Source organism: Strigops habroptila, chromosome 3 (genome assembly GCF_004027225.2).
Source record: "Strigops habroptila isolate Jane chromosome 3, bStrHab1.2.pri, whole genome shotgun sequence".
Lineage (NCBI taxonomy): Eukaryota > Metazoa > Chordata > Aves > Psittaciformes > Psittacidae > Strigops > Strigops habroptila.
The window spans coordinates 59,543,079-59,558,955 of record NC_044279.2 but is presented as its reverse complement, the minus strand read 5'-3'; the positions used below and the strand labels follow the sequence as shown (position 1 = coordinate 59,558,955).

The window sequence follows — 15,877 nt, the reverse complement described above, 5'->3', positions numbered from 1 at the left end:
ATAAAACTTCACTGAAAAGAAATACTTAAATGATAAATTAGAGCTGATTAGTAAACTATTCACCTGTTAACCTTCCTACTGTAGCTAGGCAGTAAAAGAAATACAGTTTAAAATTTTCCTTTGTAAAAGGAAGCAAATACAAAGTTAATCAGAGGGCCATCTGTCAGGTGATATTATATTGGGAGTGAGAAACCAAAGCAGAGAAACAAAATAAAATGACAAGCCACTATTATTCACCTCAGTAGTAATCACCTGTGTACCACAGGTATTTTTTATTTTTTAGCATAACCCAAGGCAGAACTTGATTCACTGATAAATACTAGGATTGAAAACCGATGCTTATTTTTAGAGTCAGTTCTATGAATTTTTACAGATATCAAATTCTTTAAATCAAGACACAGTAAAAACTGTATTTTCCATAAATACAAACATACATACACACCAGCTTTAAATTAACATGCTAAAAAGTCTGAATATATACTTTTTATAAATCCACAATCAATAACTATGTTTTGGTTGTTTTCTGTTTTTTTGTCTTTTGCTCATTTTTAAACAGCATTTAGTTTTCCATACAATACACATTAAAGGTTGATTACTTTTTTTTTTAACTCAGTGACTGTAATAAAGGCCTTCATAGAAAGAAACTGAGTTTCTACAAAGGAAAGATCTCAAAGTTAGTGTTAAATTTAACCCCAAATTTGACAAAGCATTCAGGTATGTTAATTTAAGCACTGCCATAAACCTCAACATAAAGAGATTTAAAGAGGCACAATTCCAAATGCCATTTAATACTTATGAGCTTGAAATTTAACACATGCTTGAGTGCATTTCTTAACTAATATTAACTGGGTTTACAGTAACTGAGCTTTCTTTTAAAAATACAGGAAAAAGTTTGATAGTTATTTTTCTCCTGATCTCTCCAGCACATGTTAAAACTCTTCCTTACGGAGATGAATCCTGCAAAAAGCAAGCCCACAACTACAACATCATGTTGACATTTGGTAAAGGAAATGTAATCCAAATGAGAAAAACTGACTTTTTTTTTTTTTCTGAAAGTCTGAATTACGATCTTCGAGTCATGCAAACTCATTGATCCCCGAAAATGTCTGGATTATGAACTAAAGACACATCATTCCTGTAGCACAGGTGTAAAGATTAAGAGTAGATTTACAGAACACTACTTTTTGTAGCATTTCTTCAATGGCTTTTAAAATAATCCTGAATATGATAATTATTATCAGCATACAATCATCCATATCAGCACTTAATTGAAGTGGGACCTTAAATTAGAGGGAAACATCTTTGTAACTCATGGCAATGTAAAACTTGAAAGATAAGCCATCCTTTGGGATACAGACTTACCGAGAGAGGAAGACAAGAAAAGCAGGACTGACCAAAACTGTGTTAGTCCTTTTTCATTAGTTCCTTCTTTCCTCTCCTGCTGTTCTCATTTCCCCCTTTTCTCTCCTGCTGAACTCATTTCTTCCATTCGCTTCTTTGCAGAGTTCACCTTTTCTAACAACAGGAATATGTGTTCTGCAAACTCCCGGACAGCTCCACAGCCACCATTGCTTTTACAAATATAGCCAGCAGCCTTCTGAGCAACTACACAAGCATCAGCAGGCACACCACTCATGCCAGCTTTCTTCAGGCATTCCACATCAGACTCTTCATTTCCTATGGAAAAAGATGACAGACAAGGCAAAATATCACAGAGGGGAAAAGCTGAGCAAACTCGTATTAAAATACATATTAAAAAAAAAAAAAGACTAAAATTCGTATTCTTGCCACAATTTTCATCTGAGCAGCTCAACAGCAGTTTGCACATACGAGTCAGTTCTTGGAAAATCTTAGTGATACGTGTAAATGCTGATCACACTTCACACAAGCTTCAGGTAAGAGAATGGTACTTGTAAGAGTAGTAAAATTATTAGAGCAGCTGAATAAACATTTGCAAACTATACACTTAAGCTGTCACTGAAATATAATTTTGTACAGAATCATATGGCTTTCAATTTTAATTCTGTTCATCTGTTTCAATTTCAGAATATAATCTATACAACATCCATCTGAAATGAACTACAATCAGCTTAAAAATGTGAGCTGTAGCTGTACGCTTGTGTAATACCAAAAACTTTCCTAAATCTCATTATAAAAACAGCCAATACCTCCTTACCAAATTAGACACTGATTCATCAATGCCTTTAATAATCAATGCCTTGTACCCTAACAAGCCTAAAAATACATACCTGCTTTTGGTGATTGGTGTTGTAATTTACATGTCAATCACATTAAGTTCAGCATATTAACGAAGAGCAAAGTGTTTCGAAGCTGAGCAGCACTGTGAAGTTTTTATTTGTGTATACTATATGAAATTTTACTATCAAAAAAAAAAAGGAACTGACCTAAGTAAGAGACTTCTTTCCAGCTCAAACCCATGTCTTTTTGCCATTCCTCTAGGACTTCTAATTTATTTGTTGCACTAACTTTTGCTATACATCCCAGCTGCATGGCTGACAGTGTTTTTGAACAATCTCTGTCAGAGATGAGTCGAACCTATTAAAATAAAGTCAAGTTAGAATAAACTCTGTATACAAAGAAATAAAACATGTAAGATTATTTACTAACAAAACAGAAGTTTTGGTCATAGGAGCTCTCTCAAATATCACAAAAGCATTGAACAACTGGTTTCTTCAATCAAAACTCAGAGCAGATGTGATTAGCATCCAGACTCAACATCAGAGTCCTGATGTTACTTTGGGAAAGTGAAACACCATTCTCTAGGCTTCCCTGAGGTTCAAGAAAAGAAATCTGCATTTGTCTTTTTAAACACATGTACTGAATAAAATACTGGGTATCATGGTCCAGTGGCATGCTGACTCTCTAGTGCAATAGCATCTAATTAAGCCACAGTAGGGATTAGGAGAATTCCCAAGGAAGATTTCTGTAATACTTGTAGAAGTAAAATATTATGGAGTATTTTCTATGACTCCTTTACCTAGTAACATCATTTTATTTACAGTAGGGCTTCAGAGCATCAACAGAACACCAAACAGACTCACACAGCTCAGAATATAAATCTCCCAAAGTTCATTCCAACTTTGACATTTCAGAAATGATGTACAAGGCAAGCTAAAACCAGAAGATTACTGCAGCAGGATTTTTAAAAAACTCAGACACAACCCCTCCAAGTTTTCTGTTTATCTTCCCTACTTGCTTTTAAATACTAACAAATACTTGGCACTGGTTTTAGGAATGAACAGAAGTGGTGCACAAAGCAGCAACATATACTAGAAATATATAAAGAGCAGCACAAAGACCAGGAGGTTTTTAATGAAAGACTCCAAGTCACAGCAAGTATGGAAATGGGTCCCACAGGCAAAAAAACAATGATTACAAGCTTCCTTTCCCTTTCGCCTCACAGAAAATGAAGCTGAGGGAGTTTTGAAAAACCATCTACTCCATTTCACTGCCCCAAGGCAGCAACACCTGCATCCAAGTATGTCATGAATGTCTCATACCTAACCTGTTCTGAAAGAATCCTACAATGGAGACTCCAAAAATGTATCTAGACAAGTCTACTTCGGGTATAGCTACTTTTGTCTTACCCATGCCTATCTATACCTGCAATAGAACTGGGTTAGGGCTCTTTGAAGGCAGCCTACATCTCTACTTAGTTCTTAACCCCAAAAACGTTCAGTTTACGTAAGACATAAAGCCTCACACTTCAGAACATACCTGGATACCTCTTTTCTTTAATAGGTCGATACCAACAACGTCTCTATAATCATAGGAGACCATTTCTTTCCGATCTTCTGTCACATAAATGCGACCATTTGTCAGGCATCCATCAATACTGCAAACCAATAGCTTCACCTCTTTTAATGGCTCTTTGCCAAAATATCCAAAGCTAGACAAAGAAGTTATCTCTTTAGGATCAAAGTTTCTGCACACTCCAAACCCCAAATATTTCAAATACAACTGTGATCTTCAGACAGAGAATCAATTTTGAAATTCGTTGTTTTTCTAATGTCTTTTCTCACCATTATCCCTCTCCAACTATATTCTCCCTCTTCAAAGAAAAAAACAGAATGACCCAAAAGACAGCTCAGTTATGTCGTCCATTTAAAAATTAGGATGAGATTTACTTCCTTAGCATAACCTCTTATGTTCTGTAGCATTTACGTGGGGCAAAACCAAAATGGAGCAAAGGACGAAAAAGGCACAGAAAACATATTCCGTTCCCACCCATCATCTCCTTAGAGAAGTGCAGAGCAGCTGCAAAGAAAACACAGCTGGCAAGATGTGATCAGCTCATGCCTTAGATGTGAGCACTCTCACCCATGTGCATCAATAAATGTGCTCCAGACCATTAAAGCCTAGAACAACTCAGCTGGAAGGGCCGGAGATGATGCTAACACATTGCTGTAGTATAGTGAGGCTTACGCTTTTCCCCAAGCTGAACTTTCAAAAAAAAAAAACCAACCAACCAACAAAGAAACAAAACCCAAACCCAACACAAAACCAAACATATAGCAAAAGTAATTTAGATGATTTCAACAGATAGAAGAAAAAATGATGCATGGAAAGCAAGCTGTCCGATTATCTTTGATCTTGATTACTTACATTACATACATTATGAATTCACATGACCACACTTTGAAACAATCAGAGATATCAAGGAAATAAAGGAATAAAAAGCCGTTTTACCTCAATACTCTCTGCTCTGCAATAGGCCAATCAATGTCTATATCAATATCCACACTGTGCTCTGCACGCATTTCATAGTAGGCCATTTTGCCACCCTAAATAAAATAGAACCCTTTAAAATGTTCTGCTTGGCTTAATACAAGATTAAGAGACTTGTACAATTTAGCACCATGTAATGAAAGCTAAGTATCTAGTTACACTTTGGTCACAACAGCTTGTATATGTGAACTATCAATAATCAAGTTTTTGCCAGTGATACAGAAAAAAGCATGCGAAGGAACTTTTACAGGCAACAGTTAGTAAGTATTTTATCACTAGAGAAAGTGTGCGAGAAAGATGTTACCCATTGTAGTCATTACGTCACACCAATTTCACCAGGTGTTTTACTACACTAAAATAGAAATGCCTTTAGCACTTACCTAGTAAGAGTATGCTTATATTTTGTTTGCTGTCTACACAAACAATGTCAATTGGAAAAATATCCACCACATCCCAATGTAATTGAAAAAAACTAAAAACCCTAATCCTCTGAGAGTTAGTGGCCCAATCTTCAGAAAATGTAGAATTCAACACAATTGTACTACCCAGATCAACTCTTGCAAGTCCACACAGCACTAGGTAGTACTGCATGGGTCTTTACAAACTACAAACCTAAGCTGGCATCTCTGCATTAGTGAGGTATCTGGAAAAGAGAGAAGCAAGAACCAGGTATTCTTGACACACCTAGTAAGGCATTCCTCTTAGAAATATGGAAATACTTACACTGGGCTTTTTTGCAGTTCTGCTAACAAATACTGGAAATGACCTGTACGATGGAGAACTTGTCATGCATGAGAAAATGAAGAGACTATACTTGTAGACAAATAAAATGAAAGCTGAAGTAAATGCATTTGTTCTGCATTACTACACTGGGATGTAAACACCAGGAAAGGGAAAAAGATTGTTTAAGTTACAGCGTAAAATTAGCCTAAGACTAAACTGGCCAAGAATACAAGTTTATAGATTAAATGAGAAGCCTATGACACTGCATGAAGGTCAGTTTTGCACCTTTAGTAACACTAAAATGAATTACAAGATGTATACTTACATCCTGGTGAACTGATGCGAAATTCAATATTGTATTGTTTTAGGCTTAGAGCTATATATTGCTCAATATTATTTATATAAGAGCTATATATTGCTCAATATTATTTGTATAAATTTGTTTCCTGTGGAGGATGCTGTTACTGGAACTCCCCTTGCTGCAGCTGAGTTACAAATAATAAGTAAACTGTGCTGAGGTCAAAGTGTTGTTACTTCATACTGACTGCATCAGAAACAGAAGTACATTAACGAATTTTGAATCCTCTGTAACGACAGTAAAAGGTGTATTATGCTAAAGAGCATGAAAACCAGAAGCATTAACCTGCAAGTAGCCTTTCTCAATCAACTGTCTCCTGGCAAAATAAAATGAGCCATTTTCATACAGCTCCCCAGGCCAATCTTGCCTTCGGTATCGTTTTGCTGGATTCAGGTTCTGGGGCTCTGTCATTTTGTTTTCTGTTAACAAAGAAAAATTACAAAGTAAGTTTTCTAGCATCTCTGTTCAGAGTCAGTGAACTTTCTTTAAATAGCTTTCTGTTGAAAAATGAAGGACACAACGCAGTCACCAACTTCCTTCGTTATGGCCTCTCATTGCTTAGCTTTATAAAGGATCACTGAATTGTTTCTCTTTCTTGGAGCTGCGGATAACAAACTGGAGGACTGCCTTGCATTTCTAGGAAAGGAAAGGGAAATTTTTCATTCCAACTTAACAAAACAAACCAACAACAACAAAAAACCACCACAAAAAAACCCCCGAGAGCTCATCAGCTCCAAAACTGGTTACTAAAAGGAGTAGGGGGAGACATTCTTCTAGACAGTCCTTGCAAATGTGAAAGAAATACTACCCTCTTTCCATACTCCACCTCCTAGTCCACGTTAGGAGGTGGTTTATCTCAGTAAGGGTAAACACAAAATAACCCATTCAACTACCTATGCCTAAAATCAGGAATGCCCTGAATGAACTCCGAGAACTGAGAAGACTAACCTGAAATCTGGAAGGTGATAAAAGAGCATACAAGAAGAAATTTTGCCTGTGAAAACATCTCAGCGCTTCCCCAAAATACTTCCTATTTAAGAACACACATTATGTTAACTTTTCATAAGTGGTTTAATCAGTGCCCACAAACTAACAAACAAATGCCTTTGAACAAACATAATCCCATAAGATCCCATATTGTTATCAATGCCAGTAGTGCATGCAGCAGAAACTGGACCAGAGACTTCTGTCCTTACGCCACTCAAATTCACACACACAAAGCAGCTAAAATTCCCCAGGTCTCACGATCTAGGAACTATAAAAAAGTTAGAGGGCATTCTCAAACACCCAAAACATCTGAGACTTTAGTATATATACACACACCTTGTATTTTCTAAATACACTAGAGCTGTGTGCTCAATGAAGTAAAACATTTACAGAAAGACACCTTTCTCTTTCAGGATGCATCAATACTAAACCTTAATGCAAAAGGAAAAATAGAAAGACACACAAAAGATATAAAATTCTTTTAACATAATGAGTATTTTAAAGCCATCTGGACAAAGACTAAAAAAAGAGTACAATACTAAACTGTATGATGCTTTGTAACTCGTAAAAAAGTTTTCATCTGAAGCAATTTATGTCACAACAGAATAATTCTAATGTCCAAGTATAACACATTCATTTTTAAAAAATAACAATGTGACAGCATCTGAACGAACTATTTTTGAAAAAGAAGCAAACATTTCTACTTCACTCACAACAACAAAACCAATACAGATAATGTGCAAAACAGTTCTTTGTACAAGGACAAAAGGTACTTCAATAGCTACAACAAGGTACAATCTTTATTTGCAAGTAAAGAGTTCAGCCTTTAGTCATCTTGGCAGCTGCAGCTGAGAGGCATATTTTCACCAGGAAAAATAGTCACATCCTTCTGTATGAGCTGATTAATATGAGTTCAGTCCTCATGACTCAAAGGCAGTTTGCAATTTCACACATGTCAGCAGCCAAATTAGCAGGCTGAAACACAGTCTAAGTCTCCAGGCTAAGAGGTTGCCTTCCCATCTTCACTAAGACTTACCTCACATTATTTTCATTTGTTAGCTACTGTATAGTAAGAACACTTTCCTAGTTAAGACAGGAAATCAGTCTTATGTTTACTGAGGTAAGTTCATATAATTTTAACTTGCATTTTTACAGAAAGGCTGAGCAATGATCAGTAATACCAAAACAACATGACTTAGAAGGAATTTCTAAGCCATCCCAAACCTCCCCAGGAGCACACCCCTGCCTCTGATCACTTCCTAATGTAAGTATCATGGATATGAAAATAAACCATTTGAAATAAAAAAATAATTCATTAAGTGTAACCAGAAACACCTAAATATTACCTCCTTTTTTTACCTCGCTCCATCTAAATTGATGTCGTCTCACAACGGAGAAGACAGAATCAAATCCCTCTTTCTGGATCATATCCGCCACTTTTATAAGATCACTTGGATGTAAACAGGGAGATGTTGCTTGAATATTTCCTACAATATCAACCTCTAAAGAAAATGAAAGAAACATTTATGAAACAGCATTTTTAATACAAACAAATGCAAAGCGGGGTATGAATAGATGTCAGAATCTTTCTAGCTTTTATTTACTAACAGCTTTATTTATTTTTCTAAGAAATAAGTGGTTTTACTTATGTTTCTGAACAGTGCATTTTCACTCTGGGACTACAACAAAAAGGCTCAGCATATTTCATCACTCATTTACCATGATGATGATTAAGAAACTCTCTGATAGCTTCTAGAGAAGTTGACGAGTCTTGGGAAACTTCGGGGCTTCTGCGATGAACTTGAGCACCAAACTGCTTTGCAACCTTCTCAATTTCATCATGGTCCGTAGAAACCCATATACTGTTGGCAAACAGTGACAGAAATTAATATAAAGAATAAATCCCAGCATTGTTGACTTGCCTGCCATAATCTAACCTGAACAACACCCTGGCTTATGTGCGTACTACACCTTGCAATGAAAGGAACTAGTTCTTATATTTGCATTAGTAAAAGTATCAAGCAGCTTCTAACAATACGGATAAAACATACACATTCACATTCACCAGAATGTAAAATCTCAACCCTGGCCTGCATTTCAGTTTAATACTGTAGGGTGTTTGATCTACCTTCCATGTGGGAAGCTTAAGCAATATAAAATTCAGAAGTGTTACCAGAAAAATCCTGTGTCAGCACACCACAATTTGCTTCGCATGCTAACAGATCAATGAATTGTGAATGGGTTGAATGAGGCATCCAAAATCATCTAAGAGTTCAGAAACAAGGCTGACAACCAGAGCTGCCACACAGATAGAAGATGAACTTATCTGCAAGTGTTTTAAAATGTGTTAATTAGGCTCCATATGATCCCAGAGAAAGAGCTGTTCAAGTTACAACCACATATGTTTTGGCACAGAAAACCTTCAGTACTGGTAAAACAAGATTGTGATTGTTCAGGGTTAATAAACATTTACAAAAGGAAGGGCTAAGTCTGAATATTATGTGATGATAAACACTGGCTGAGCACTGTGAGGCCATTACTGCCATCACTGTGACAAAAAATCATGCGAGATATAAAACCAAAAAATACGAAAAATAACCCTTCTCTCAGCAACACTGGCATTCTCAATGCTCTCTACACAGCAAATGGTGCTTTAGTTAAGTATTTTTCACGCAAAGACGTCATGGGATCATCAGAATAAAAATATGTATAACAGCGACAGCAATGTCAAGTCACACCCAGCTGAACAAATGCAGAAGAGGTATTCTCCATAAACTGCCTCAGGCTGGTTAGCTTAAACACACAGTCCTCAGTCAACTAACAGAGTTTTGTTGTGTAACACATGCCATCAACACAGCTGTTTCAAAGGTGACTAGAAAACCTAATATTCCATTTAACGCACTTGTTATGCCTCAAGAGTTAGGCTGCATAACCCTAAGTGGTTTCCTGTTGGGCTAATTCAAATGCCAGATAGAAAATGAGAAGGTCGCTCAAACCACCATATCCACCACAGGTCATTAAGCAATATGGATTTGCATGCGTTAAATAATTATCAGTAATCTAGGTCAGAAATGTTTTTGACTGCTTCTTTATTCAAAATAAAACCAACTCAGTGATGCTTCCTCTACTTTTGAGATACAGTTAAAAAGATTTTCCAGAACAGATAATGGTACAGCAACTATGAGACACAGAAGGCTCATGCTTGCTTCCAGGTCTGAATCTTCCTGGGCTACACTGCTACTTGACTACATCAAGTCCCTGCTCTGACTTGACGCAGTAGGTTTGCATTGGGAACCTGCTACCTACCAAGGGCATCCTAGCCACGCACTGGTTTAATTATCAGTATGCATGTAGAAAACTCTCAGCTTTGTTCTGCCAGAAAAAAGAAATATCTAATGCCCATATTCTTCACACTATCTAGCTCTAATCATTGCTATCAAAGTTTCCTGCATTTTGCCACAAACTGAGCTTCTGTTCTGTGTCACATGGGCACACATGGTTATTTCCTTCCATGTGACATTTACAAGATTGCCTCTGATGTGCTGCATACAGCTGTGGGCTCCCTGATAGAAGAAAGAAAAATTGGAGCAAGCCCAGCAGAGAGCCAATATGATGACTGGGACCTCAGAGCACATGCATGCCAGGAGATGCTGAAAGAGCTGTCTTGATTCAGACTTACAAAATTCTTTTCATAAGGGGTGACTTTATTGCCATCTTCAAGTACCAAGTACCTAGTGAGCAGGTGGAGAGAAAACAGAGAAACTTCTCCTGGAAGAGCACACTAAGAGGACACAGACACATACTGCAAGAACAGAAGGGTCAATTCAACTGGTTCCATTGGAGGTTGTCCATCAATGGAACTAGTGCCCAGAATGGCTGTGGAATCTCCATCCGTGGAAATACTCAAGCTCAGCTGCATGTGGTCCTGAGCAACCCTAATGAGTCTGGCTTTGTGCTGTAGGTGGGACCAGATGATCACCCACTGGAGTCAGCCTGCAATCCAGCTATCTTAATGAAGTAAAAATGTCATAAAATAATAGACTGGTTTGGGTTGGAAAGGGCCTTAAAGATCATCCAGTTCCAACCCCCCTGGAAGGGCAAGGACACCCTCCACAGGTTGTTCCAAGCCCCATTCAACACTAACTGACAAACATCCTCAATTAGCGGCTCCCAACCACGAAAGAGAACAACTTGAACTTCCAAGTACTGCACTGCACGACTGATTACTTCATTCCATCGCAGCTCACCCTCACCAGGAAGGGATGCCAGAGTTCCTGTCAGGGTGCAGCCTTCTTGCCTTGCCCTGCCCGATCCCTAACCCAGTGCCACGTCAGCCGCACCCCCCAGCCTTCAGCGAGGGGCTCATTCAGCGAGCCTAAAGACGCGCCGTGGTGGGACCACCCGCCTCACGACAGCCGCCTCAGAGCCCGTCAGGGAGAAGCCAGCAGTGAAGGAAAGGCTGCCCCAGGAGCCTGCTGCGGGCAGAGACCACTCCCCGACCCCTCAGCGCGCCGCAACCCTCCATAATGCCCCGGCCCGGGACCCCTTCCCGCCCACCGAGGAGCCCGGGGCGGCGGGGAGCGGGACGGCGCCTGCGCACCTGTGGAAGACGCCGGCGTCGGCGGCGGCACGCAGCACCCAGCCCACGAGCGGCACTCCCGCCAGCAGCTTGATGTTCTTTAGCGGGATGCCCTTGCTGCCGCCGCGCGCCAGCACCAGTGCGGCCAGGTGGGCGCGCGGCCGGCCCTCGCCCGCCGCCGCGCCGTGATCCATGGCCCGGCACGGCGCCGACATGCACGCTGGGAAGTGTAGTCCTGCTCCGGGAAGGGGCGGCCCGGCCTGGGCGCGCGTGCGTGCTGCGAGCGCGGGGCGGGGGAAGGTGCTGTGGCGGAGTGATCGGGAGTCAACGCATCGGGTGGGTTGGGGTAGGTCTTTAAACTCATCAAGTCCAAGTGCTACCCCAGCTTTGCCAAGCCGGCCACTAAACCATGTCACTGATGGCCTCATCTACACGGTTTGTGGACACTTCAGGGACGGTGATTCCACCACTGCCCTGGGCAGCCTGTTCCAATGCCTGAGCACCCTTTCAGTGAGGAAATTTTTCCTAATATCCAGTCTAAACCTCCCCTGGTGCAGCTTGAGGCCGTTACCTCTTGTCGTGTTACATGGGAGAAGAGCCCAGCCACCTCCTGTCTCCATCCTCCTTTCAGGTAGTTGTAGAGAGCAACAACGTCCCCCCTGAGCCTTTTCCAGACTAAACAACTGCAGTTCCCAGTTCCTTATAAGACGTATTCTCCAGACCCTTCACCAGCTTCATAGCTTGTCTTTGGACATGCTCCAGCACCTCATTGTCTCTCTTGTAGTGAGGGGCCCAGAACTGAACACAGGATTTGAGGTGCAGCCTCACCAGTGCTGAGTACAGGGAGATGGTCGCTTCCCTGGCCCTACTGGTGATGCTATTTCTTATACAAGCCAGGATGCCATTGATCTTCTTGGCTGCCTGGGCACAAGCTGGCTCATGTTCGGTGGCTATCAGTCGGCACCCCCAGGTCCTTTTCCACTGAGCAGCTTTCCAGCCACTCTTCCGCAAGCCTGTATCATTGCATGGGGTCGTTGTGACTCAAGTGCAGGACCCAGCACTTTGCCTTGTTGAACTGCATACCACTGACTGGCCACAGCCCACTGATCCAGCCTGTCCAGATCCCTCTGCAGAGCTTTCTTGTGTCATAGGGCAGGGTTGCTATTTGGGTGAAGGGGTCTGGCACCAAGGGACACCTTGCTTAGGGGGAGTTTGGGGTGAGGCAGCCTCCCCCGTGGCTGTGAAGACAGGCAGCCTATTTGGCACGGAGCACCGTGCAAAGCCCTGTCCTGCGCGGGGAGGAAGGCTCCGTGTCTTCTTGGATGAGACTGTCGAGGTTGCACGGAGGGTCCATGGGGCCTCCGCAGCGTCCGGAGAGCTGCACACGCACCAAGCGGCCGGATTCAGTGGGTTTTTCGTCATCCACTGGCATAAATCCTCAAACTTGAGTGGTGCCCTTCCCTCCTCATGCGTCCCGGCAGAGGGCAGCGTGGTCACACCGGAGCCTGTCTGCGTGGAAGGGAAACCTTCCCTCACTGCTCCACCTCGTGGAAAGTGTACCAAAGCACAATAACGTAAATTAAATAAATAAAGCGTTAAAAGAATTTACCTATAGAAACCGGATGGATAAAATAAAGTAATACCACAACCAATGTAAGGCTGCACAGGAATTTGTTTTTTAATGTAATTTGGAAAATAGAAAGTTGAGGCTATTGGACAGCATCATAAAATCACTCCTGGACACTTGGGTGCCAGTCTGTAGTGGAAATGTATCACATGCCATTCACTGAAATACTCCTCAGGTTATTTAAGATGTGTTGAGGAGCAGAAGGACCTCGTCTGCCACTGACAAAGTTATATTCAGCGGTAGGCAGGCATTTAAGAAAAATAACCATTAGGTGTTCTGTTCTTTCTTTTTGAAGTGGACATCTGTTCAAAGAATGAGAGACAGCAGAGATAGACTGCTTGCCCTTCTACTGTGCAGATCAAGGCAGCAGCTTTCAGGCCTCTTTTTTCTTTTTTTTTTTAGATGAGATTGAAACTCATAGCTGTAAGCTGCTAAGTACAGTGTTTCCTGCAGGCCACTTCCCATGCGCCTTTTTTTTAACTCTAGAGTTTCAAGCCTTTGTCACATCATAAGTTCCTACCTACTTAGTGATATGCTTCTGTTAGATACTGTGCCCACAGCAGACTGAGTGCAATAAAACACGTGCCTGGACAAGGTTGACTTCACTGCGAAGTCTGGTGGTCTTGCTGAGAGCTGCCAGTTCTGCTGCACAGGCTGGAATCTCCAGGAGGGTCTAAAGAAAAGTGCTGTCAGTGCTAACTTTTTAACCTGGCATAACTAGCTTGCTAGATCCTACCTGTCAACCCTTTTAGATATAGATGTAAGAAAAATAATATCGAACTTCTGAACAAACACAACAGCTACATGGTGCACTTCTGCTGCAAAAAAGGGTCCTTTTGGTTGAGAAGAAAGATACAAGTCCTCCTGAGGTCAGATTTATGCACTGACTTTTACTCTAAATCATAGGATTTTGGCCAGTTCTCTGAGAAATTCCTTTAAAGTAGCCAGAGATGGCACTTTTATAATGTAAATCTACAAAACTTTAGCAACTGAAGAATGAGAAATCACATGCTGTATTAAATCTCTTTCAGAGTTTCCTAGGTAATTGTTACAATATTCAACATACCTACCTGTTAAGTGGCAATGGGTTGAAAAATCTGTATTTTGCTTCATCACTTTGTGAAAATCAGATGATTTGCCAACAATAATATTTCAGCTACACAATTCACTTCAGTACTTTCTCATAGTCCAGGAGTATCCCAAGCAGGGAGCTGAGTCTGAATTTAACTTTCATTTGCAGAGAAAAGAAATTACATCAGAAACTCTCGCCTACATCATAGATCTAGGTAGGGTTCATCATTCATCTGGTAAGAATTTCTTTGGAGGTCTGTGCATAATTAAAACTTGTTTGTTTGTGGGGTTTTTTTAGTGTGTTTGTTTGTTTGTTTGTTTTTTGTCTTCACATCAAAAGCGAATCTTTCATTCATAGGACTGAAATGATCCTCAAGCAAGTATCTTAAATATCTCTGTCCTTCTTCATAGACATGAGTCTAACCCAGTCCTAAAGACTATCACTAATGTTGACTGCATAACCTGTCTGGGCAATCTAGAGATTCATATGAAAGCAAAGCTTTTCCTAATCTTTACTGAATATTCTTTTCTGTAATGGAAGTCCATTAATTCCCATCTTATCCAAAACAGATCTCAAGAACAGATTATTTCCTATCTTTTATTAGCAGGCACATGTATATTTAAAAACAGGCACCATCTCAGCTCTTAGGCATTTCCTTTTCAGGATCATACCCATTAGTTCAGTCTTTCTCCTAGTTCAAATCTTCCAGACTTCCAATCATCGCCACTATTCTCCTTTGGAAATCCTATAATGTAGTACTCAAAATTAAACAGAATTTTTCAAGTGAAAGAAACAGAAAGATGAATACTTCATATACCTTGAGGGCTGTACTCTCAATCATGCATCTCTTTATGATTTATCTTTTCTTGCACAATATTGTCATGATTCAGCCAGTGGTTCACTATGACCTCATATTTGATTCTGCAAGAGCTGTTACATAGTTAGATACTTCCAACCTCTGCCTTTGCATCTGGCTATATCTGCCCAAATGAAGTATCTTGCATTTATTCCTGCAGCAACCACCTTAAAATATTTTAAGGTGGTTAAAATCTGTCCCCACCTTAAAATATTTCCATGTAAACCACGTTCCTCTAGTTTGTTTATGTGAAAGCTATGTGAGACCTTTTCAAGAGTTTTACTAAGCTTAAGATACATACTATTTACTCCACCTTCCTCTAGCCACAGGCCTGGTTTTGTAGATTGAAATTATACTGATTTGACTTATTCTAGGTAAGTTATTGTTGCCTGCTATTAATTACTTTGATTTCTTTTATGTGCTTACCAAAGTTGTTGATTATTTATTCCAGCAGGGGTTTTTTTATTAGGATCAAGTGTTTGACTAATGGTTCAAATGCATCCATATCAGAATTTTAGTTCAGATCAAGAGTGCAGTTCTGAACTGAGTCTCAAAGCACATATAAACTATTACTGCTTTATACTACTCGCTAAAGCAGACATAGTGAATAGTTCCCAGGTTCTTCCTTTCTCCCCTTTTTTAACATAGTAGATATTTTATCGTTTCTAGTCTTGGTAACTCTACCTGGCTCTGAGATTTCATTAGCCAGCTGCTTCGGTATCCAAGGATGGAAGTCAGTTCTGAGCTAGTTTGAGTACATATTACTCACCTAAATACATTCTGACTCGCTTCTTCTGTATTTGTACTGACATCTTGCTCCTGAAGGGACTGTGTGGGTAAAAGCACTCAGTGAGATAAGAACATTTGCTATTCTAATAATAGAGCAGCAGAGAACAAAGCAAAGAATATAATGCTTTCCACTTCTT

The 15,877-nt window shown here is 40.1% G+C and overlaps 1 protein-coding gene across 1 annotated transcript; it reads right to left on the bottom strand.

Moving 5' to 3' along the window:
* Positions 1–232: 232 nt before the first annotated feature.
* CMAS (cytidine monophosphate N-acetylneuraminic acid synthetase) lies at positions 233–11,652 on the bottom strand. Its single transcript, XM_030480215.1, is given in 9 exon segments — positions 233–1,453; positions 1,455–1,677; positions 2,406–2,556; positions 3,739–3,910; positions 4,711–4,805; positions 6,116–6,249; positions 8,164–8,319; positions 8,537–8,679; positions 11,418–11,652. Coding segments are annotated over 9 exon segments (1,317 nt in total). The 5' UTR covers positions 11,612–11,652; the 3' UTR covers positions 233–1,404.
* Positions 11,653–15,877: the final 4,225 nt, after the last annotated feature.